The sequence below is a fragment of the Rhipicephalus sanguineus genome, chromosome 3, assembly GCF_013339695.2.
Source record: "Rhipicephalus sanguineus isolate Rsan-2018 chromosome 3, BIME_Rsan_1.4, whole genome shotgun sequence".
In the NCBI taxonomy this organism is placed as follows: domain Eukaryota; kingdom Metazoa; phylum Arthropoda; class Arachnida; order Ixodida; family Ixodidae; genus Rhipicephalus; species Rhipicephalus sanguineus.
The window spans coordinates 48242559-48264891 of record NC_051178.1 but is presented as its reverse complement, the minus strand read 5'-3'; the positions used below and the strand labels follow the sequence as shown (position 1 = coordinate 48264891).

General features: G+C 45.9%; 1 protein-coding gene across 2 annotated transcripts in view; it reads right to left on the bottom strand.

Annotated features, from left to right (window-relative positions):
* The window catches only part of LOC119386626 (monocarboxylate transporter 13), a 173959-nt gene that overhangs the window by 17930 nt on the left and 133696 nt on the right, over positions 1–22333 (bottom strand). For both annotated transcript variants that reach the window (XM_037653915.2, XM_037653914.2), the window contains 3 exons: positions 12176–13193; positions 6050–6193; positions 2566–2890 (listed from right to left, as the gene is read on the bottom strand). In XM_037653915.2, the coding sequence (XP_037509843.1) occupies positions 2566–2890; positions 6050–6193; positions 12176–12497 (791 nt within the window). In that variant the 5' untranslated portion in view covers positions 12498–13193. The remainder of the gene's footprint in view (positions 1–2565; positions 2891–6049; positions 6194–12175; positions 13194–22333) is intronic.

The following is a 22333-nucleotide window of genomic DNA, read 5'->3' as shown; positions in this document are numbered from 1 at the left end:
GGTGCGGAGAGAGTAGTTGCTTACGCTAGCAGAACCTTGTCCCGTGCTGAGTCCAACTACTCAACAACTGAGAAGGAGTGTCTGGCTGTCGTTTGGGCAGTTGCAAAGTTTCGCCCGTATTTATATGGCCGCGCTTTCCAAGTGGTAAGCGACCACCACTCCCTGTGTTGGTTGACCAACATGAAAGACCCGTCTGGACGTTTGGCACGCTGGAGCTTACGGCTTCAAGAGTACGACATGACCGTAGTCTACAAGTCGGGAAGGCAGCACTTAGATGCCGATTGCCTGTCAAGATCACCGATTAAACAACCGAGCCCAGAGGATGATAAATGCGCAGGCTTTTTAGGAGTTGTCGATGCGGCTGTCATCTCCCGGCAACAGCAAGACGATCCGGAGCTCAACTCACTAATCGAATTCTTGAATGGACGAGCCACGAATGCGCCGAGAGTGTTTTCGAGAAATTTATCAGCATTCTGCTTGCGTAACGGAATTCTATATAAGAAGAATTTCTCGTCAACAGGCAAAAGCTATCTGCTGGTAGTTCCGGAAATCCTCCGCAAAGAAATTTTGCAAGCCTGTCATGACGAAGCCACGTCGGGCCACCTCGGTTTCACAAGAACATTGACACGTATCAAAGAAAAATACTACTGGCCAAGAATAGCAGTGGAGGTGAAGCATTACGTGCGAACATGCATTGACTGTCAGCGGCGCAAGGTACCACCGGTCAAACCCGCTGGGCTATTACACCCCGTTCCAGTACCGGAAACTCCGTTTGCTCAAATCGGCATGGACCTTTTAGGCCCATTTCCAACATCGGACAGCGGTAACAAATGGGTTATAGTGGCGACGGACTACCTCACCCGATACGCCGAGACCAAGGCGATTCCGAGCGGCACTGCAGCTGAAGCGGCCCGGTTCTTCATTGAGAACATCGTGCTGAGACATGGTGCTCCCGCGGTCGTGATAACAGACAAAGGTACCGCGTTTACAGCCGAGCTGTTGCGCACTGTGCTTACGCTGAGTGGTACAGCGCATAGGAAGACGACAGCTTATCACCCACAAACAAATGGACTTACGGAACGACTGAACAAGACTATCGCCGACATGCTTTGCATGTACGTCGACGTGGAACACAAGAATTGGGACAGGATTTTGCCGTACGTCACATTCGCGTATAATACGGCACGCCAGCAAACAACGAAAATGACATCGTTTGCACTAATTCACGGCAGAGACGTAACTACGATGCTTGATGCTATGCTGCCTCATGACTGATTCAGAGACGGACGCCGCAGATTTCACTGAGCGCGCCGAGGAAGCAAGACAGCTTGCCCGCGTCAGAATAACTAGCCAGCAAGAACTTGACGCTCAACGGTACAATCTCCGCCATCGATTCGTCACCTTTAAGCCCGGGGAAAGAGTCTGGGTTTGGTTCCCTGTACGACGACGAGGCCTCTAGGAGAAACTTCTGCGCCGATACTTCGGACCCTACAAGGTTCTGCGCCGCCTTAGCGACGTCACGTACGAAGTTGTCCCTGACGGCTCTTCTTGTTCAAGCGCCGCCAGCATCTGCCTGAGACAGTGCACGTGGTACGCATGAAGTCGTACTTTTCTGAGTGATGTGACCGCCCACTCGCTAACTGCGCATCAACTGCTACTTCGTGAGCATCGAGACGATGCTCACTCTGGAGGGAGGGTAATGCCGCGTCCATATTTGTGTCTGTCTATACGCTGGCGACGACAAGGAAGACAACCGGTGCGCTCGAGAGGCGCAGCGGAAAAGACTGAAAAAGAAGACGTTCTTGGCGGCTGCACGCCTTCAGCGCTATCTTGGAGTACGACACGCCGTACGCCTTTCTAAATAAAGCCCCCGTGTTTTATAACCGCGACAATACGCACACATACAAACGCACGCACGAACATACATAAAGTATGGTTGAACCACCCCCGAAACAAATTTCTGGCTACGCCCCTGACATTGGCGAAGTCGATCAGCTTCCACGAACATTCACTCCAACGCTACGTGGTTTGATTTCATCTGCAATATTTATTCTACGAATAAAGGGCAGGCATTTGGCGTCCGACTGTATGTCTTAAGTTGTACCTTCAACCCCATGTTATCCGAGCTGTTTACTTATTCGTTAACTGGACATGCGATGGGCTACAAAAGGCTCGGAAATGCACCCTCAACGTGCTGGTCACCATCAGAACAGGCCGACAGACCTCCAGAAGCGGATCCATACTCCACACCATTCGCCTCTTCTAGATTTGCAAAGAACTGAGCTGCAAATTCATGTGTGATGTGCTTTGATACTGTAGGGCAAGCTATAACGACAGAAATCTGAATTAGTTGGTAGGTGTTCATCATTCAAGCTAACGCATCCAAGCAAGCTAACGCAATGAAAAGAAAGAGCAAGAATTGTGATAGCTCCAGTTAATGGGGTTCCACAACTTGCATATGGAGCAGCCGTGACGGAATACGCGCACACTCTATTTGTCCTGGATCCCGTACGCGCTATTCAAAGCACCGGCTTATCAGTACGCTCGACTGCTGAAGCCACTCACACGTCGTGGTAGGCGTTTCCGTTGATCTCCCTGATGGGCGGCTTGTCGTAGGAGGCGTGCGTAGCGGTCGGCTCGGAGACCACGGGCTCCGGCAGCGGCCTCAGCAGGGCGCCGAACACGCAGCAGTTGAGCACCATGCCGGCCGTGCACAGCAGCGCACCTTGCCAGCCGTACACGTGCACCAGCCACTCGATGAAGGGTGCCAGGGCGAAGGTGCCGAAGCCCGAGCCGCACACCGCGATGCCCGTGGCGAAGGCGCGGCGCTTCTCGAAGTACGTGGTCACCGACACGATCGCCGGCAAGTACATGAGCCCGAAGCCCGCGCCTGCGCAGAGGAGAACTACCAATTAGAACGCGGGGCCAGGCTCACAAAACTTTCAGTTCGCATGCTCTCTTGTCATTGGGAACACTACGCCACCAATTAATTTCCAGCATCACAATTGGCTGAAATCCTCTCTTGCGAGGAATTCTACAGCCTAAGGCGTTTTTGTGAATGTACGGGCTCTGATAGTCGACAATTATGCGGCGGCTGACACCGTGAAAGGGTGGCCCTGTTTAAAGAAACGCTGCTCCCTATTAATCGCATACGAATGGTAAAGTGTAATCGGGAACTGTCATGAAAAACCAAATTTCAACTTTATGCTAACAACGTGAAATCATGGTACCGTGATGTCACAGATATCAGTGAGCAATGCTGGGGTATTTGTGAATGTTCTTTTGTTGATGTACGAGGCATAACATATAACCATACAATGTCGTCGACTTGTAACGAAATTGAGGCGCGTATGACTATGACTGGCGGAATTTTCGCTTTGTCGAATTAAAACCTCCCCATATTTGCAAACTATACTGATCACTTCTGCGTTTTTGTAACCTAACCATATACGAGCCATTATACCGAACGACCTACACATTTCTTAAACATATATAAACACGCTCTACAGGCAACGTGGGACGTCCTTGAGGAGAACATGCACCGTAATTACGCCGGCAGCTGCACCCGGCATCGCATACAGGGTCGTGTGCAGTTGTATCGGTTGTGTGATTAAACTTTTTTTTTCGCTCACGTTTTGAACAGGAAAAATGCGAAAGAATAGAAAAGCATTTTCATATGCAATATGATCTGGGTCATATGCGTTTTTTAAAGCGTTTTCATACGCAACCTCATTTATAAGTGAGTAATTTACCCGCCTCTGCAAAGGGTTGGCGCAATCTACTCGTATGACGTCAGAGGCAGCCGGCGCTGGAATTTCAATATATGATCGCGGCGCTTGTCTTTCTCCTCCACGCTATTTATTCTGGCGTACAAACCTCTAGCCAACCCAGCTTTTTTTTTTTCTTTCTTCCTCGTGCTGTCCTTTTTTGAAGGTCAAGCCCCGAGATGATTTGTTTTATGTGTACCTTGTCACGCTTATGACGACAATTTTGTGTTGTCGGGTCGTTGGGTAGGTTAGGTCAAGAAGCGGCTCAGTCCGATCTCCCTCTCGTTCCACACATGGTTCTCACTCACAAAGACCATGCGGCAATATTCTATAATTATACATGTATAGCATGTGCGCAAACGTTTGTAATTCCTAGTTTTCTATTGTTGACGCAACGGCGTAGTGCTCTAATTTGGTTCATCTTTGCCTTGCGCCCAAATATCTGCCAAGGCGGTTATATGCAGTATTTTTTATTGAAAATGAATTTAGTGCCGTGAGTTGTTTGTTCAAGCACAGGATGGAGGCCAGCAGAGGTTAAACATGCTCACGTACATGTACATACATGGCACTGGTTCGCGCATGTTGTAATGCAACAGCGCGAGGGACCGAATGGCGTGAACGAAACGTTTCGTTCGCATCCTTCCGCTCGTCCCATCCGTGTGTAGTTAACTATATTGAGCTCACGCCAGGTTTCTGAAGTATGGCAGGTTTGATAGTTTACATAATGGCTTGTAAATGGTCAAACCAAGAAAATCAGTTCGGCCAGTTGGTGCTGTCACTTCTTTTGCGACCTAGTTCGTGGAGCCGAACTCGCCGAAAAACGATTTTTCTCACATTAGTAAATTACTCTTTCACAATTCCAAAATCACCACGCTTGCCGCGATAAAATGCTTGGCAAGCGAGAGAACGCACAAAAATAAAATGGAGGTGGCGACGCCATCTTGAAATTCCCGCACTAAAATTCGCGACATCATAGATTTTGGCGGCATCTACTAGTTCCTAACCAGTGAAAATGAAGTACATTGTCATCTGAGGCGGCCATAGACTTAACTTAAGAAGTTTCAGGAAATTTCGTTGAGCCAGTCGTCAAAATACGAAAAATACGCTTTGAAATCCGTGACATCACCTGCGGTGATTTCAGCGCGAAACTTAAAGGGATTCTCTACCGCTCGGAAAAATTTTTCTGGTTGTGAAAATGAGAAGATCGTTCGTCACATCGGCGGCAACGAGCATGCTTTTGCCCCAAAAAAAGGAATTATACTTTGAATTTAATGTTGAAAATAGTGAAAGACTGACCGCTAGCGTCACCCAACGGCGATGTGGTTCAATCTACTGGTAGGACAAGAAATCTTTGCAGGTAGACTCATTTTCCTTAAAAACAAGCATGTATAACTTGAAATTGTATTTTACGCACTTGAGGCACCTTTCGGTTGCGTCAGAGAGCAATTTTTTGCCTTTTTTTCTCACGCATCCAAAAAGTCGCCCGGTGGCGCCGCTTGCGGCGCCGTCTTCGATTTCGTCTGCTTCCACTCGTACGCTATGCCATGCGGCTCTCCACGCTGGTCGTACTGCGCCGCTGTATTGTTGTTAGGATGTCTGACATGTGCTGCGCTGTAAAGGCGCGCATTTATTGCCTCTTTTTGATGAATCGACTTGGCTTGGATTGCGGCAGCATTGCTAAAATAAACGCATAGACTGCGATTACAGCAAAAAAAGTGTTCTGTAATCGTATAATAAGGCTTCATTTAACCGCTAGCGCGCTGAAAACGACTGTTACATTCATTACAGTAGTGTTCAGCGAAAATAAAATAATCCTACAGAAATCACATGTGCTTTCGGTTTTAATTTTTACCATCACTACAATCAACATCGCGTCCACTAACCAGTGTTGTGGGCATGTTTCACGCCAATGGAAGAAGACCGAACGCAGATCAAAAAATTTTGTTTTAAAAATTTCTACTCACTTTCCAGAGAAACCGCTGCAAGGTTGGACACTCTAGACGGAATGCTTTCTATTGCGGTACAAAACAGAAAAGCGATGAAGGACGGTAGACAGTCCCTTTAAGAATGTGACCTCGATTTTGTCCTCTATTATTAAACATATGACGGTGAAATTAACGACATTAGAGTTCTCAGCGTACAATTTATCAATCTGAACCGATTTATTGTTGCACTTTAGGGTTCCCTTAACAGAAAAATAAGTGGGGCTGCACAGAGAGCACATATTTTTTTCAGTTAACTTGTTTTCGGGGCTGCAAACTATGTGGAAACGGCTGACTTACCAGTGCAGAGCCCTATAGTGAAGAATAGGTATGTCACATTTGGAGCCACCACGCTGACCACGAGGCCGAGGGTAGCGAGAAGCGAGCCCGCGATGGTCACCGCCCGGCAACCGTACTTGGTCGTGAGGCCGCTCGCCACGGGGCCTGCGATGGAACACCAGCGGATTGGGCCGAGAGACCGGACAAATGAAACAAAAAAAAAATTGGCCGCGTATCTGCGTGCTTCGCTGCAAATGTCGTCTAAAGACGATAGAAGAGGCGCTGCGTGAGATATGGACGCCATCTGGCAATACGTCGGGAAACATGAGCGCTGTGTTGCGGGCTGGTAGTCCCGGCGCAGCAGCAGGCGAAGACCGGCGGTGACCAACGCGACCAGCGGGGACGCCAGCCAGCCCGAACACGCGGTTTGGCGCGAAGCGCCGAAGCAGAAGAAACGTCCGCACTCAACGAGTACTGTCCGCACACTCTTTTATTTACACATCAACTGGGTAACACAGGAATGCCAGAGCGGCGCCCCATGGCATTCGTACAGTGCAATACTGAACCGAAACCGAAACACAACAATGAGCTCGTGCAGAGGGCACGGAGGAAGGCAAGTTTCAGCGCAGTCGCATTTTCAGCGCAACTTAAGAAACTAGGGTCTCTAGAATTACGTATCTATGTATTTTCTATTAAAGGAAGACACCACCTAATAATTACCTAGTGATGTTGCGCCTCAGATATGCGTAATGTTTGCTTTTTGATCAACAATGTACACAAGTATGAACCTAGTCAGCCGTTCAAGATGGCTGGCCCTTGGGCAAGTGGTTCAACTTTGGCCGGGTTGCTGAATCGAGTGACGTGCCGACAAACAGAAAGACAGACCAAAATTTCTGCGTTTAAGTTCCCCAAGAAAGACTATCGTCTTTAAAAAGGAAAATGGACGGTAATTTGGGATTTGTTTGGGCGAACACCTTAGATGCCTCATCAAACGCGAAAATTGACTGTCGGCGGCGTCAACACGAATGGCGCAAACAATCATCATCACGCGATGACGTGACCATATGAAGTCACCATGACGTCATATATCGTTGAATTCGGTATGCAATCATGACGTCACTATGACATCACATAACATGACGTCACGTGATGCCGTCACGTGATGACGTCACGTGAGGCCGATCCCGGGGGCAGTGCAAAACCACGTAGGTGCAGAAAGTTTTCGGAAAAGGGGGGTGGAGGGGGCGAGGGTAGGAGTAGGAAATCGACTGAGAAGGGGAAAAAAATGAAAATTGCTTTCGCCTTCGAGTCGTTCTAGGCGAATGAATAAGGGATCTCATGTGCATTTCGCAAATGACGTTAGCTTAATTTCATTTTTTGCAAGGGTCCACAGTTTTACTTCCCTCCCTGTCAAGCACTGAGGAAAGTGCGAAGTAAGTAATTTCTCACTGTGCCCATAATTCACCTACAGCTTCGCAAATTTCTCCAGTAAGCATTTCCTGGACGGCAAACTTTATCCCCGACCAGGAGAAGTCGAATAGTTCTAAAACGGTGCACTCATAACAGTGATAGGTACACCATACCAAAATCCAATTCACATAACGTTTCTAATACCTTCACACGCTTTTCACTTTGCCAAGGCATCGCTCTCAAGGCATTCACTTAGCATTTCCTCTTGAATTAGGTTGAATGGTTTTTGCTATGAATTTATTTTCATCGGCATTTTGTAGCGGGCTCTTCGGGCGCACACTCTCCACCGTATTTAGTATTAATGAAAGAATCGCTACTCTTAAAAGGCTGGCGCGAAGTTTGTTCATTTAGGGCCGAATTCCCAGAATTACTCTTTCGTAAGTATTCTTTGACATTCGCCGCCCGGCTTCTTTAAGGATATTTCCATCATCAATATCGGTCGAAATATCTTGCGAACAGTATTAAAGTAAGACATATTTGTGAATACGGGCCCTGAGTTGGCATTGATAAAAGTTTCTTGCGACAGTGCCGTTCGTAAAAACAAATGTCGCCCAATAGTGACGGTCAACACATCATCAGCGAAGGTCATCATAAAAAAAAAATGTTCTTACGAATGAAAAGTTTTGTGAAGTCACGCCCTGTTTCCCGGCATTCCCCAGTCCAAATAAAAAGAAAGGGGCGCACGTGCTTGAAATCAGTAACATAAACAACGAAACGTCAACATGTTCCCGTTTATTTTTGAGGAGGTGGAATAAACTCGCCCTCATGGTCTGCTTGCAAAAACATAAACACAGCTTGCTTCACGCTGTTTTCAAGCTTTCGAGAGTTCGAACCCGCCGTCATGGTGAAACCTTTTAGGCGAAACGCACCCGTCGCAAGGGGCTACAAATGTTTTGTTTCCCAAACAAGCTTACAAAATCCGGTCACGTAAACTGATTTATGCGTGAGGCATTAATGTCGCTCGTCTACCTCGGTATGATATTGAGGTATAAAATCAGAGCATGCAGATATGCTTTTCATAATATTATTTTTTTATGCAAATTCATCCACTACCAAAATTGGATGTGGGGTTCCTCACCGAAAAAAAAAAGGCTTGAAAACGATATAGCTGTATTTATCCATGTAAAACAAACAAACAAACAAACAAACAAACAAACAAACAAGCAAACAAACAAACAAAGGAGCGTTTCTGAAGCGCTGAGGTTTGTTATTCGTGACTTTTTGTTTTGAGAAGTACAGAATGTATTGACCTGACCTTGTATATCTACTCATGCAGTAGATCGAAGCTACATATTAGACAATGTTTACGCTGCATATATTGCCATACTGCACCCGATTGTCGTTGCGTTTCCTGATAACTACGGCCCTTGTCAATTGTGGACTGTTTTCATGTTTTCGGCTATGACATTGCTCCAGTTCAGAATCTATGCGCTACGTGCTCACTGTATTTGTTGACGCATCTTAAATTTGTTTTCAGCTAAGCATGCATGGCTCGAAAGCCTGAGCAAGCTCGGTGTAACGCTTAGTTCCAAAGCGCTCCGATTTGATGTGTGAAATGAGGTTGATCGATTAGCGGCCCCCTGACGAATATGTGAGTGAGCCAAATAAAATGGCATAGAACCAATTTGAGTAGAAGAAACTGACGGACTCCGGCAGACCAGAAGCGCCAAGCCACAAGTTCGATTCCAGGCCGCGGCTGCAGTACACACCTTAATAAAAGTGCAACGCAAAAAAAGGGAAAAACATTATCTCGCGTACTGAACTAGTGTACGTAAATGAAATTCCTGGGGTTTTACATGCCGAAATCACGATGTGATTATGAGGCACATCATAATGGGGGCACTCCGGACTAATCTCAACCACCTGGAGTTATTTAACGTACGCCTCAAACTAAGTGCACGGATGTTCTTTTATCTCAACCCTATTGAAACACTGCAGATATGGCCGGGAATCGAACCCGCATCTTCGAAATTAGCAGCACTACATCTTACCTGGGAACCATCGTTAAAGGCGCAACACCACACAACACAAGAGAAGAGCAGACGAGCTCTTGTGTTGTGTGGTGTTGCGCCTTTAACGATGGTTCCCATGTCTGAACACCAACTAGCCCAACAGTCAACTCTCTTACATCTTACCTGCTACGCCACCCCGGCGGGTGCTCGTTAAAAAGAGGCCGATGCAGGGTGACCCCAACTACCTGTCCTATAAAGCAATGTCAGTTCAACCGTAATTTATTGAGAATATTTAAGGGTGTCCCTAAATAGTGCCGAAAGTCCTCGGGTCCACCAGCCGAAGCGTTATTAAATGGGTCCTTCTCTAGAATGATATGCATATACAGCCTATTGGAAGGAACACGAAGAGCTTACTAATTCTTGTGACGTACGTACGTGCACAAGATTCCACGCGAAAGAGTACACGCGTACATTGCGGTCAATTTCTTAAATATGCCAGTGCGCCCTAAGTATGTGTTCCCAGAGTGTCCCGCGCATCAGCAGGCTTACTTTGTTGACAAGTGAACACTACGTAGTAGCGATATTTCAGACTTTTGGAACGCTCATAAACGCCGGCATGTATCGTTGCGCTGTTCGTGTCACTGAGCTCGGCTGTTTATCAGCAGACCCCAGTACGAAGAAGACCGATGACCATGGCAACGCATGCTTACAGGCAACGTCTCTTGGCTGCAAAAAAGCAACGACCGGGAAACTTCTTTCGCGCCGTATGAACGACGCGCGCAGCCGGAGTGTTTCTCAAGCGACACGCAAAACAACACGCGATGTGTACTCAGACGCCGTGCGAGGGCTTCGACTCTGCGCCGCCAAGGTCTGCGCCATCACTTGGGCTCCATGCCAGAGGGCAAGAAAATGCATGCGGCCAAGCGACTGCTTGCACTCGTTCATCGCGATGTTCGGAAAAAAAGTATATACAAACTGGAATATTTCGAGAAATGGCGAAGCCCCGAGTAGATATTGCCGCTTATAATTCTTTTCTACCGCGCCCGAAGATTGCGATAGTCTCGCTGTGCATGGCTATACCAACACGTGACGGCCGAAACGCTTTTTCCGCCTGTGCGGCTGTCCCAATCACGCACTGCCTATCGACCACCGTTCATGTATGTTCGTGCGTGCGTTAGCATGTGCGCGTGTATATACACACATTGCAAATTGAACATTTTCAGGGTGGGGGGGCGGGGTTCGAACCCCCCAGCTCCACCCCCCCAACCCTGGTTACGCCAATGTTACACAAGAATTTAAGCACCCTATAACGTGACAACTCGCACACACACACGTGCCTGTAAACAGCTCAGCACGAATACAGGGAACTACGTAACGTGGCATTGCGCGCTACGTCGAATACAGCTTATGTGAATAAAATTTATCTATGACGTCTCCTTCTTCTCTCCTCCAGGCGTAACTTACAATGCTTAACGATTAAGCGTTTGTTTGGGCTACTCGTGCTACTTAAAAAGATGAGAGTTAGCAAAGATGCGATTGCAGTTTGCCACTAATAAGGTGGCAACATTTAACTGTTCTCGGCTGCTGACACGAAAGACGCGGGTTCGATGCCGGTGCGGGTTAAGAACCCCAGGTGGTCGAAATTTCCGGAGCCCTCTACTACGACGTTTCTCATAATCAAGAGTTTGCATCACAAGCACGTAAGTGCCGAAAGAAAGGTGACACAGTGAAGAAAGGAAGGCAGAGAGGGACGCACACGAGCGCTGCCTCTCTGCCTTGCTTTCTTCACTGTGTCGTCTCTGTTTCAGCACTTACGTGCTTGCGCTGCAAACTCTTGAAAATGTACATTAACCAACTCGCCCACATCGCCGTGCCTGATAAAGACATCGTGGTTTTTGGCACGTAAAACCCCCGATATTATTATTATTATTATTATTATTATTATTATTATTATTATTATTATTATTATTATTATTATTATTATTATTATTATTATTATTATTATTATTAACATTTAGCTATTCAGGTATGAACCCCTACTCACAAGTAATAAGAGGTTCTCTATAACGCTGTAACAGTTCGTAAGAGCAGGCGTCAGCCAATCGACGTGTTGAACATATGCGAATGCGGCCGATCAACGATCAACAATTACAAGATCCACCTGGAAATTCTTCGTTGCGCCGTAAACCTGCGCTATGCTTAAATGTCACGTATGCACATTATAGGGCGAATTCACTATATTGTTTACCAAGCGCTAAGCTTGACCTGATCCAATTTACTTGAAGAAGGGAAAAAACGCGTTTAGAAAACGCGATGAACTTTGGCAGCCTGCGATTAACTTGAGACATCGATCAAGTATTGGAGTATTTAGAACGTGTCATGAAAGTTCATTTTTACGTTTAGCGCCATTAGGGCTGCTTCAGTAAAGCGGAAATGCGAGCTAAAGTTGACCTTGCCCTACAGTAGCAGAATTTTACACGTGCTACAAACGCTAACAGAGCTATGATGCTAATCGCTTCCCTTCACACTGCCGATACCTTTTTATGCTACCTTTTTATATAATGTTTAACTGCAAGTGAAGTTGCCCTTCAGGGAAAATAAAGAAAAGATGATGCGAAGGCGGTTTCATGTGAATGCACTATATATACATGTAGTGTTGATAGCCTGTTTCTCAACTTGAATCCTTTTCCGAACATCAGGTTGCACGACGTGGGTGAGAACTCACCGATGCAGAACGTGGTGCCGACCATGATGGAGGCGATCCATGCCGTCTTGCCCTTGGACTCCTGGAACTGCTTGAGGAACTCCAGGTAGAAGATGCCGAACGTGTAGGTGACGCCGTCGGCTATCACGTGGATCATGAAGGACGAGAAGACGACCACCCAGCCCCAGCCGCCGTCCGGGGGCGGGGCGAGCGCGGTGGCCGACAGATGCTGGGCGCCGTCCGTCCCGCTGGTCGTGGTGGTCGGCGGAGTCGAGGTCACCGCACCGTTGGCTGTCGTCCGGGAGTCCGGGCCCCGGCCGTTGGTGCTCTTCCGTTCGCCCATGTCTCGTAGTGAAGCCGAAAAGCAGGGATAAATTTCTGATGTGTTGGTCTTCTTGCCGTCACGCCAAGAACGTCTCCGACAATTCGTCTGTTCTTTGTCACTACCGCAATTTCCTCGATCTTAGCCTCGTTGCAGTCTTTCTGAGCTCAGCCGCGGTTCTGCGCTCCTTTCTGGTTCGCGAATGAGCTCGAGCCACGCTCCTAACACTGAAGGTCTAGCCGCTTCGCTTCCCTCGCGGTTCCCACTATGTACATAAGGCTTGAGTCTGCTTCCCGTGAGCCGGTCAGCAGTGTAACCCTTTTCTTGAGCAGACGGTCCAGTCTTCTCCCGTTTTCCCTAAGGCGTGTACGCGGTCCTTTGTGCACCGACAACGTGCTACCAATGTGGCTCGCCGAGCACCTCAACAAAGAGCGGAAATTGGCGATAGACGAGGACAGCTCGGCTTCTGACGCATCATCGATGACGGCCCGTGCACAATTTTGTTTCGTTTCTTTTTCTGCCTCTCGCGAAGGCTCAGCGATGACTCGCCTTGTTGTGCCCACGTGTACCGGTTGAGTAATATGCACGCGTCGTCGCTGTATCTTGAAGGGCGTCGTAGCTTCCTTCCGCTTTTTGGCTTCTAGTAATTGCCCGGAAGTGTGGCTCCACCGCGCAGTTCACTTCATCTCACGGCCTCCGTGCCTATTTGCTTGCTGCCTGAAAAGATTGTATATGGAAAAAGAATGAGACCAGTGAAACGAAGACAATCGCTGACAAAAAAGTTCGTAGAAGTCATATAACTCCGAATAATATATTAATAATGGGAAACACACCCACTATAAAAAGCAATTTGAATACACCTCGGATGACAACTTGAAGCAAAGTTCGCTGTTTCTTGTGTGCTGTTCTCGTTATTCGTTATTTGACAAAACGATAGCTAATAATGGAGCGCACTTGCTTCTCAAACTTGGCCTAAATAACGCCTGAACGTAGAAAAATTTGTTCCTTGAATGTGGTCTAATTTTCGTCCGCCTTTCACAGCCACATTAAGGTTGAAATAAGTGTGAACGCTGTGGTGTACCATTCAGCGCGCAATGTCATGTCAAAAACCAGCAAGGTCAAGCCACTGACGACCATCGCGATTTTCCGTAATTACACGATTATAATGCCCACATTTTATTTCGCTAAATGTAGCGCTCGTATTTGTGTGCGCGTTACGATCACGCTCAAAGGCTAAATCAGCGTCAAGTTTTTCTCTTTATTTTTTTTAGTTTTCGTAATGTAAAATTACTTACGCGTTACGATCGGGAACGCGCTAGAGTCGTGCAAGCGTGGTAATTGTACTTTACATAGCGGATGCTCACTAATCTATATTCGTGCGCTGTTTCATTACCGCAGAAACTTGGCAAGAAGCATTGATTTGTACTGTAAGTATAAAACAATTAAAACAACCGAAAATCTGACAAGTTATTACGCTTTGGGGGTTATTAGATGGGGATAAGGGTGCCCATGAAATGCATTGAAGTTCACCTAACATATACTAAGCAAAAATACTCCACACATACTGCAGTAGAACAAGACATTTCATGAAACAGGACAAGAAATTGTCACGCAAGCGCAGCATGAGGCAAAATCATAAAACAAAAGCACCGCAGTTATACGATGTACCAGACAGAAATTTTCTCCGCAAAACAGTGCATTACAATGGTATGTAAACATGGATAGCATGTCACATCTTAAATTTAAAAAAAAATGCGCACAGATGATAAGCAGTGCGCAGACCATATACGTGCGACCAAGTTTCTGAAATTCCCTTTCTTTTGCAATGTCAGAGGGCAGGGCATTACATTCAGCTGTAATACTGGCTCTATACTCGTAACCAGCAATCATTCGATGAAGCAAACATTCGAAAGACGTCCGAAGAGATAACATTCTTTGACGCCAGACGACGAGGTGTTACCGACTGTTCTCCTTTCGTTTCTGCCGTATTTTTTTTTTAGTTTTTAAAATGTTCTTACGTCGGCGCTCAAACCGTTGTCCCTTCCTGGCTACATGTGGTTCATTGTATTTTGTTACTTTCTTCAATGAATGAGAGCTACGAGCCGAGCCTCTATTTATCTCCTTCACTTTATCCATTGTCTTTAGGGATTTTTTAGACGGTTTAACTTGTTCATTTCTGAACTATAGACAGGGAATCTGAGTGCCTCGTAAAGACCTTCAATTGACGCAAGGTGCAACACACGACATTGCGTGTTGTACCTCATGTCAGACGCTAATCAGCTCTTCTAATGTGACAGATAAACGAGTCCCAATTATTACCTTGCACGTGCATAGGACTCGGCATGAAAACGTGAACTAGTGAAAGACGTGTGCACACAACGAGGACGGCCGCAGCCAGAGGTCACGAAGTAAACAAAGGCGAATATAATGTAAATATTTCCCTGCATCGTTTCTCATTGCTTATAATTCCTGCTCCGCTCGTATCTTTCACCACTCACGAATGGCGATTGGCCGCGTCGATCTATAAATCTACGAGTCTTACTCGATCTATGAAGTTTCGCGACCAAAAAAAAAGGGGGGGGGGGGGGCGTTGGGCCCCAACCATTACGTCACCCCGACCACAGTTTCACCGGTGACATCCTGTTATACCTAGCACTGAGTGAAGTAGACTCTTGCATTGTGCAGCCTTGAGTCTAAAGGTGCCTTGACATAACGTAGCTATTGTCAAATATTCGTCCTATGTTCCAAGCGTCATTCTGCGGGTACAAACACCCGTGTTCAAAGAAGAGCAAGGGCACACATATTGTGGAAGTTTCGAAACGAATACACATATTCGAGAACGATGACGTTCGCGTACTGAATATGCTCACTTTTCGAAAGGTGCAATGCATACAGTTAGCGTGTGTTAGATCGACAAAGAAATGATATTTGTGTGCATTATTTGGCCGTTTATATATGTCACTCGCGACTGGAATACCGGTCAATTAGGATTCTAGTGAAAAAGAAATAATAAAAATAAACGAATGCGTTCAGTAACCTTGTCGCAGCGTGGAAATGCCAGTAATAAAAGAAACGTGCAAGCCAGCACTCCATACATCACTAGATGCACATAGAATGCTGTGTTTATTGAAGGAGGAAAGCGGTGTACAACAGCTCCGCATACTCACTTAAGTTGATTTAATTATTTTAGAGGCGTTAAATAATAAATTGCTTCGCCTATGTCGCATATATTTGCATATATAATTTGCATACAGCTACCTAAAAGCATGTTTTTTTTTATTTAACGACTGTAAATCAATCAGTAAATGTTATCACATCCGTGCGCCTGCTGGCGAAATGTTACACTTGTGGAGCAGAACAATTCAGAACAGGTTTTACTTAAACTTTGAATAATTGCTTTTCAACTCTATTACGAAAAGAACCGTAAAAGCTGTGCTATGGATATTCGAATTTTTCGAAATATTTGTTCACCCCGATAGAAAAGCTATTGCGCTGAAACAATGTTTTAAAGCACACATTCCAGCCAAACGTGATGGTGGGTACGATACTAGCGAAGGCGGCCGGCTTGCGTCAGATAGTGCTTACAAAGCATATTTCGAGCAGCGAGAAACAGTGAGGACAGAAGGGACACGGACCAGCGCTGGCTCCCAATTGAATGTTTTATTCGCAGAATTACACGAAGGCATGAGTAAAACGCATCCTAACTGCGCAGGAGTGTTAAACAGTTAATAAGTAAGATTGCACTTGCTGAGAAAACCAAGCATTTTGCCTGTTAGAGACAATCACGCTATAGGCTGACGCATGCGTTGCCCATTCTGCTGATGTGGAAGACCTCTATCACCCCTCTAGATGTCTGGCATTAGCTATGTCTTGCTAGTCCGTGTCACTTCCGTTTTCCCCCGTTGTCGTCGCTTTCCGCTTCACTAAACATGCTACCTTACCAACTGGTCAATCTTTCGTCCCTAATGCTTACAGAGTTGTGAATTCAGCCTCTGACTACTTATACAGCAATGAAGAAACAGCAACTATCACCACAATATCGTATCACAAGCGCAAGCCTGCATCATCGAGATACGCAATTACTTTTGCACTAAGAGTAACCGAGGGCGCACTGACACATTTGGTATCTTCTCTAGCAATCAACCATGCCTCGACAATCTCCCGCGTATCCTTATCAAAGTTCCTATACAGAACTTAACACTCAATTGAACAAAGGCCGGCAGCCGCAGTCATTATCAATGCATTGATACGTGCCCGTCGCGGTAACAGTTCAGCTTCTGTTTGTGCTCTCTGAGCCTATCATTCATCAAGAATGATAGGCTCAGAGAACTTATATGAATGATGCAGGCTTGCGCTTGTGATACGGTTTTGTGGTGATAGTTGCTCTTTTTTTTTCATTGCTGTATAAGTACAACATGTTTTCCGAAATAAAGGTTCAGTTGTGAGTAGCGCACGTCCCGTCCTCTTTCTGTGGTCCCTCTCTCATCAGAACTATGGCTTCAATGAACGTAACAAACCAACTAGCCCAAAAGTCTGTTCTCTGACTACGTGCCGTCGTCAGGCTGCCGGAACGACCAGAAGAAGCGGGGGAAAAGGGGTACCCTTTTTAAGAGAACATAAGTGAACTTTCCCTTTTAGCGCGCGCTGATTGGATGGAGCTTGAAAACCGGGGGTTACGGTTGCGCCGGTCCGCCGGCTTCCACTCTATCAAATCAGAACAGGCTGAAATGGAAAGTCCACTTAGCGGACTCTTACAGAATATACCCCCCTCCTGCGGCCTTGATGACATTTTGCCTTTTCTATTTTCACTCCCCGAACCATAAATAAATCAGCGTGTTAGAACGAAAATGATAACCCTGCATTCACACGTAAGTGATTATAAAAGGAAGCTATTATAAAAACCAGTATGAATTTTCATGCAATAGAGCTTCGTAGTTGAAGCAAAAATATTCTCGAAATGAATCGGGCGCCGACGTCTCGCCGGAGAGGTCCATCTATCATGTAAGGCCGTATGATCGACGCGATGCCGGAATTAATCGCGGGGGCGACAGACTATCATGGTAGCAGATGGCAGCCCTTGAACGTGTACATCGAATTATCGAAGTGAGCTAAGCTTTAAAGCATCGGAATATTGGATCATCAAATGAGACCTGCGTAAATCAGCAAGACGGCGGAAGTTTTTTCGGAAACTGCGTCCACCTTGTAGCATGTCCATGGAACAGATTTGCTTATCTGCTGTTGGTCGGCGTCTGCCTGCCAGGGTTCGAGGCCCACTATTGTTAGAGGGGCCTAGGTAGTGTTGGTTGCACTAATCGGCGTCAAATGAAACCCGAACAGCGGCAAGCATTCTTAATGGTATAGTGTGCGCCGTGCAGTCATCGCCATGGAGAGGCGCGCACATGCGCAATGCTGCCAAACGGAATGCGCGCGCCCGTCCATGGCGATGACTGGACGGCGCACACTATACCACTACGAATGCTTGCCGCTGTTCGGGTTTCATTTGACGCTGATATTACATTGTGAAATTTTGCAGCGTGCTATCTCAGGCACATACTTGTGCCCCTTCTTGCGTCGTTATCGTAGCGCGCTGCAAAATTCAACCCACTATTGCGTTTACGCCTCATTTCGCGCCGCAACCAAAGTGAAGCACACTAAATTCGTTTCGCAAATGCAAAAGTGATTCTGCTGCTCGGCGAGCGCTCGACGACAGTAGCTGTACGGCCACGTGTGCTCCCACGGGACAACCGCGAGCAAAGAGGTTTCGCGGAAAGCGCTGCAAGCTTTCGAAACAATGGACGCCACGAGACTTCGATCGATCACGGCTGTTTTTTTTTTTTATCCCTCACAACTGAGGCAGCTTCTCTTTCTAGTTCTCTTGGGAACAGCTACAGCGTAGGCGCCGCACGCATACGGAGATGAGTTCGTCGTGAGCACATCAAGCTGGTCGACTTCGCAGCATGAAAATGACAACACTTGGCTGGACTCACAATCAAGTTTAATGGGAAACATCAGAAATAAAATCATAAAAAAAAGAGTGATGGACTCTCAAGTGTGCGTAGTTCGCACATCAAGATATCCCCATAAAACAGTCTCATAGCTATAACCCCCGCCATCAATTCAATGACAATTATAGCCATGAGTTCACAACGTGGTATAACAATGATTATTGCCATGTGGTTTTCTTGCATTATGCGCACTTCTTAACACTTCAGCGTGCATCACTGAATTTTTTATGGTTTTATTCATTGTTTTTCCAATTAAACTTAATTGCGATTCCAGCGAAATCGCGTTCTCTACTTTTCGTTTTCGTCGTGTCTGCGCGGTGGTTTTGATCATGTAGTTCGTGTTAAGCGCCGCTCGTGTTCTACCAATTTCGTTTTGCTTTTTAAAGGTAGCCGCACCTGTCATCAGAAAGCCACGGAGAGCGAAATAACCCGACAAGTTCGCTCGTGCGATATCAGCTTCGAGATTGCGTGAATTAAAAAAAAAGAAGAAAGAAAAACGCCAATACAAGCAGTTTTCAGGACTGACAAATCAATTTCATGATCCAGATTGTGCCGGTCTAAGCTTCGTGATTATAGTGGTTTAGAGTGTCATTAAATCGTGTACTGTTGACGCAGCTGCTGGCTTCGGAGCCGCGAAGTCTAGTCAACCCGATGCTACTCATAATGCAGGCTTTAACTATATTTGTTGCTTCTTGTCATTAAATATCTTGCCTTTAGTGCGCCTAGTGTTTTCCCGGATATGCTTAACTAACACCCCTCGGTGTACGTGGCCTCAAATTTAGATCATGATTACACAGTCGGTACGCTATATTCGATATAACCACTATATTAACATTATATGTTTCGTAGTTTCAAACACCGCCATAGGTGTCAAAAAAAAAACAGGACAGGCGCTCACTGAAAGTTGACAATTTCTTTGCTTGTGGTTGCATTCGTTCTTTTCAGTGAATGTCTCTGATGTCTATAGGTATATAGAGGGCAATTGAAATCGTGGAAACGTTCCACATAAGAAATATTTCCAATTATTACATGCCATTCATGTCTATTTGCTTGTTTGATTGAGAAACAAATTTTGCCAAAGGGGAAATTTGGCGGATGTATGTTAGCGCCGGTTGGCTCCTTGTATTTGTTAGATGCTTTTACGAATAAAAATCTGTTATGTACCGGCGCCTGCGCAGAGCGCTTCCTTTTATGTATTTCCACCCCTCTGCACTATTTCGAAAAACGATCTCATACAGACGAACGGCATACGTCCAGCCCAAATACGTAGCACCTGTATCAAAGCCTCACAAAAAGAAAGACAAACAAAGAACGCGATAGCTCCTACTGCATTAATAAATAAGGGCCACGCTCTGCGAACTCATTTTCTATATTATTCTGCTGGTGCTGTTTAAAATGTTGTTGTCGTGTCCTTTGTTAAGTAAAACTTTATCCACTCTTAGTGTTAGAACACCCCCTCTGCAAAGCATTGTACCTGGATAAGCAGTGTAAAAAGAGTAGAAAAAATATGCCGGTATACTTTCTAACACATTTTAGGGGCGAAGCTCCTTATAGCGGCACCCGTTCGTCCCTCGTAGCGTAGTATGTAACCAGTCTTACGCTTTGACCTGCAAGGTGGTGCCGGTGGGAGATTTTTCCTGTGCGTTGTTGAACAATAAAAAATTCGCAGCGTTAGCTAAAAGCCGACTTCTTCTGTCTCTCATTCCCATTAGCAGCCATTCTTTACCTCCAAGGTAGTGCCTGGTGAGATTTCTCCTGTGCGTGATTAAACAATAAAAATTTTGTTCAAAACGCCGTTGATTGATGAAATAAACCAACAAAAGACGCCAGATGTTTTGTAAAAGCAAAACGAAAGAACGCCAGATGTTTCTAAAGCAAAACGAAAAGACGCCAGCTGCTTAACGAAAGACGCCAGATGTTTTCTAAGCAATGGTTTTCTAAACAATGAAAATTCACAGCGTACATGTAAAATTAAAGTGCGCTGCAAGTCGTCATAACTCATCGAACCTTTAGTATAAACGCGCCCGATCTCACGTCGGTGATGATGTACTGGGCAGAATTCACGGAAGATTCACGGTTTACCGATGAACCTCCGCAGCTTCGCCCACTCATCATCATTCACTCCGTGGATATGCTGTGAATTTTTTATTCTAACTGGCCATTAACTTGTGAAATGCCGGGCTAATGCAGAAAATAAATCCTGGTGTATTAGGTACCAGAACCTTGATTTGATTATGAGGCACGTCATAGCGTGGAGCTCCAAAATAAATCCTGCCACCTGAAGTTCTTTAGCGTGCGCCTAAAGCTAAGTGCACGGGTACTTTTACGTTTCGCCCCCAACGAAATGTGGCTATTGTGTCCGGGATTCCCCACACCCTCGGAATTCCACCCCCCCCCCCCCCTTTATACCACGGCGGATGACTGTAGAAGGATATGTCGCGTTGTAATCTGTCTGATATATATGTATATGCAAATGGGCACAATGAATAATTAGCATGAACAATTAGCATGCTTTAGGGAGGGGAATAACTGATAATTTTTCTTCTTTTCCAAGACGAACCGTTGTAAGTGAACGATCAGCACAATGAGAGCGCGTAGCAACAAGAGCGCATAGCCAGTCGCCGTACCGTGCACCGCGGGGATGCGACTGATTGCGTCACGATGTTCCAGGGCATCGCGCTGTCACCGTGAGAGCGGAGCTCGCGCTCGCGAACATGAGAACTGCGAGGCCGGACTGTCATCGCGGATTGCTGGACCCCACTTTCTCACGCATCGTTTTGCAGGAGGCGTCGATAAGAAAGAAAGAAAGAAAGAAAGAAAGAAAGAAAGAAAGAAAGAAAGAAAGAAAGAAAGAAAGAAAGAAAGAAAGAAAGAAAGAAAGAAAGAAAGAAAGAAAGAAAGAAAGAAAGAAAGAAAGAAAGAAAGAAAGAAAGAAAGAAAGAAAGAAAGAAAGAAGGACTACTTCTCTCGTGATAGCGTTCAAGTTGTTCTGAGATGCTTTTCAAAATGAATGTCACTTGGATATGCAGCTTGGAAGAGTTGAAGCTCGGGCAAGTTGGTATGGATTATCAGAAAGTATTAAGAGCGCCTACAAGATTAGGAGACGGCCTGTGTTTAATGTTTCCCGTTTCGTAATCTTGTATGCGCTGTTAATACTTGCCAATGAATATGAACTCGCCCTATCGATCTATGAAATCACTACTGACCAACTGGAACTGTGACAATTGAAACACAGAAAGAAAGCAAAGGATGATATGCGGGGAATGAGGGAGAACTGAATAGGATGCTTCTACGCATAATAATGCACCCCCCTCATCCTCCCCCCCCCCCCCCCCCACCAAAAAAAAACGAACAATATGGAAGGTTGGCCACGTCATCAGTTTCCAAAGCTTCAAATTTACTGCGTTTCAACTCGTAGCGTATTCGATCCACGCCTTCGCGATTCATGTCACGCAGTTACTAGCTAGTCATAGTGAAATTGTCCACGTAGATTCAGTTATTATCGCATTAAAAACATGGAAGCCCGTGGAGTCGAGGAATTGGTGATTTAAATACTCTCAAGCATTGTAATTACGATCGCTTTATTATCGATTTAAACTTCTTTATTATTTTGTAAGTGCTTCAGAGCTCATACGTTTTGCCCGCTTTGAACGGGCGCATATACTTCGCAAACGCGAAGCCACGCCCTCGAATACACGCACAGTGCGATTATCCACGCTTACAATCTTCAAATTGCGCACTATAAAAAAAGGGAGAAAAAAAAAAAGATGGTAACCTCGCATGGCAGAGAACAGCGCTTCGCGATAGGTGGCGAGACGCTGGAAGTTGTAAAGGAGTACGTCTACTTAGGAC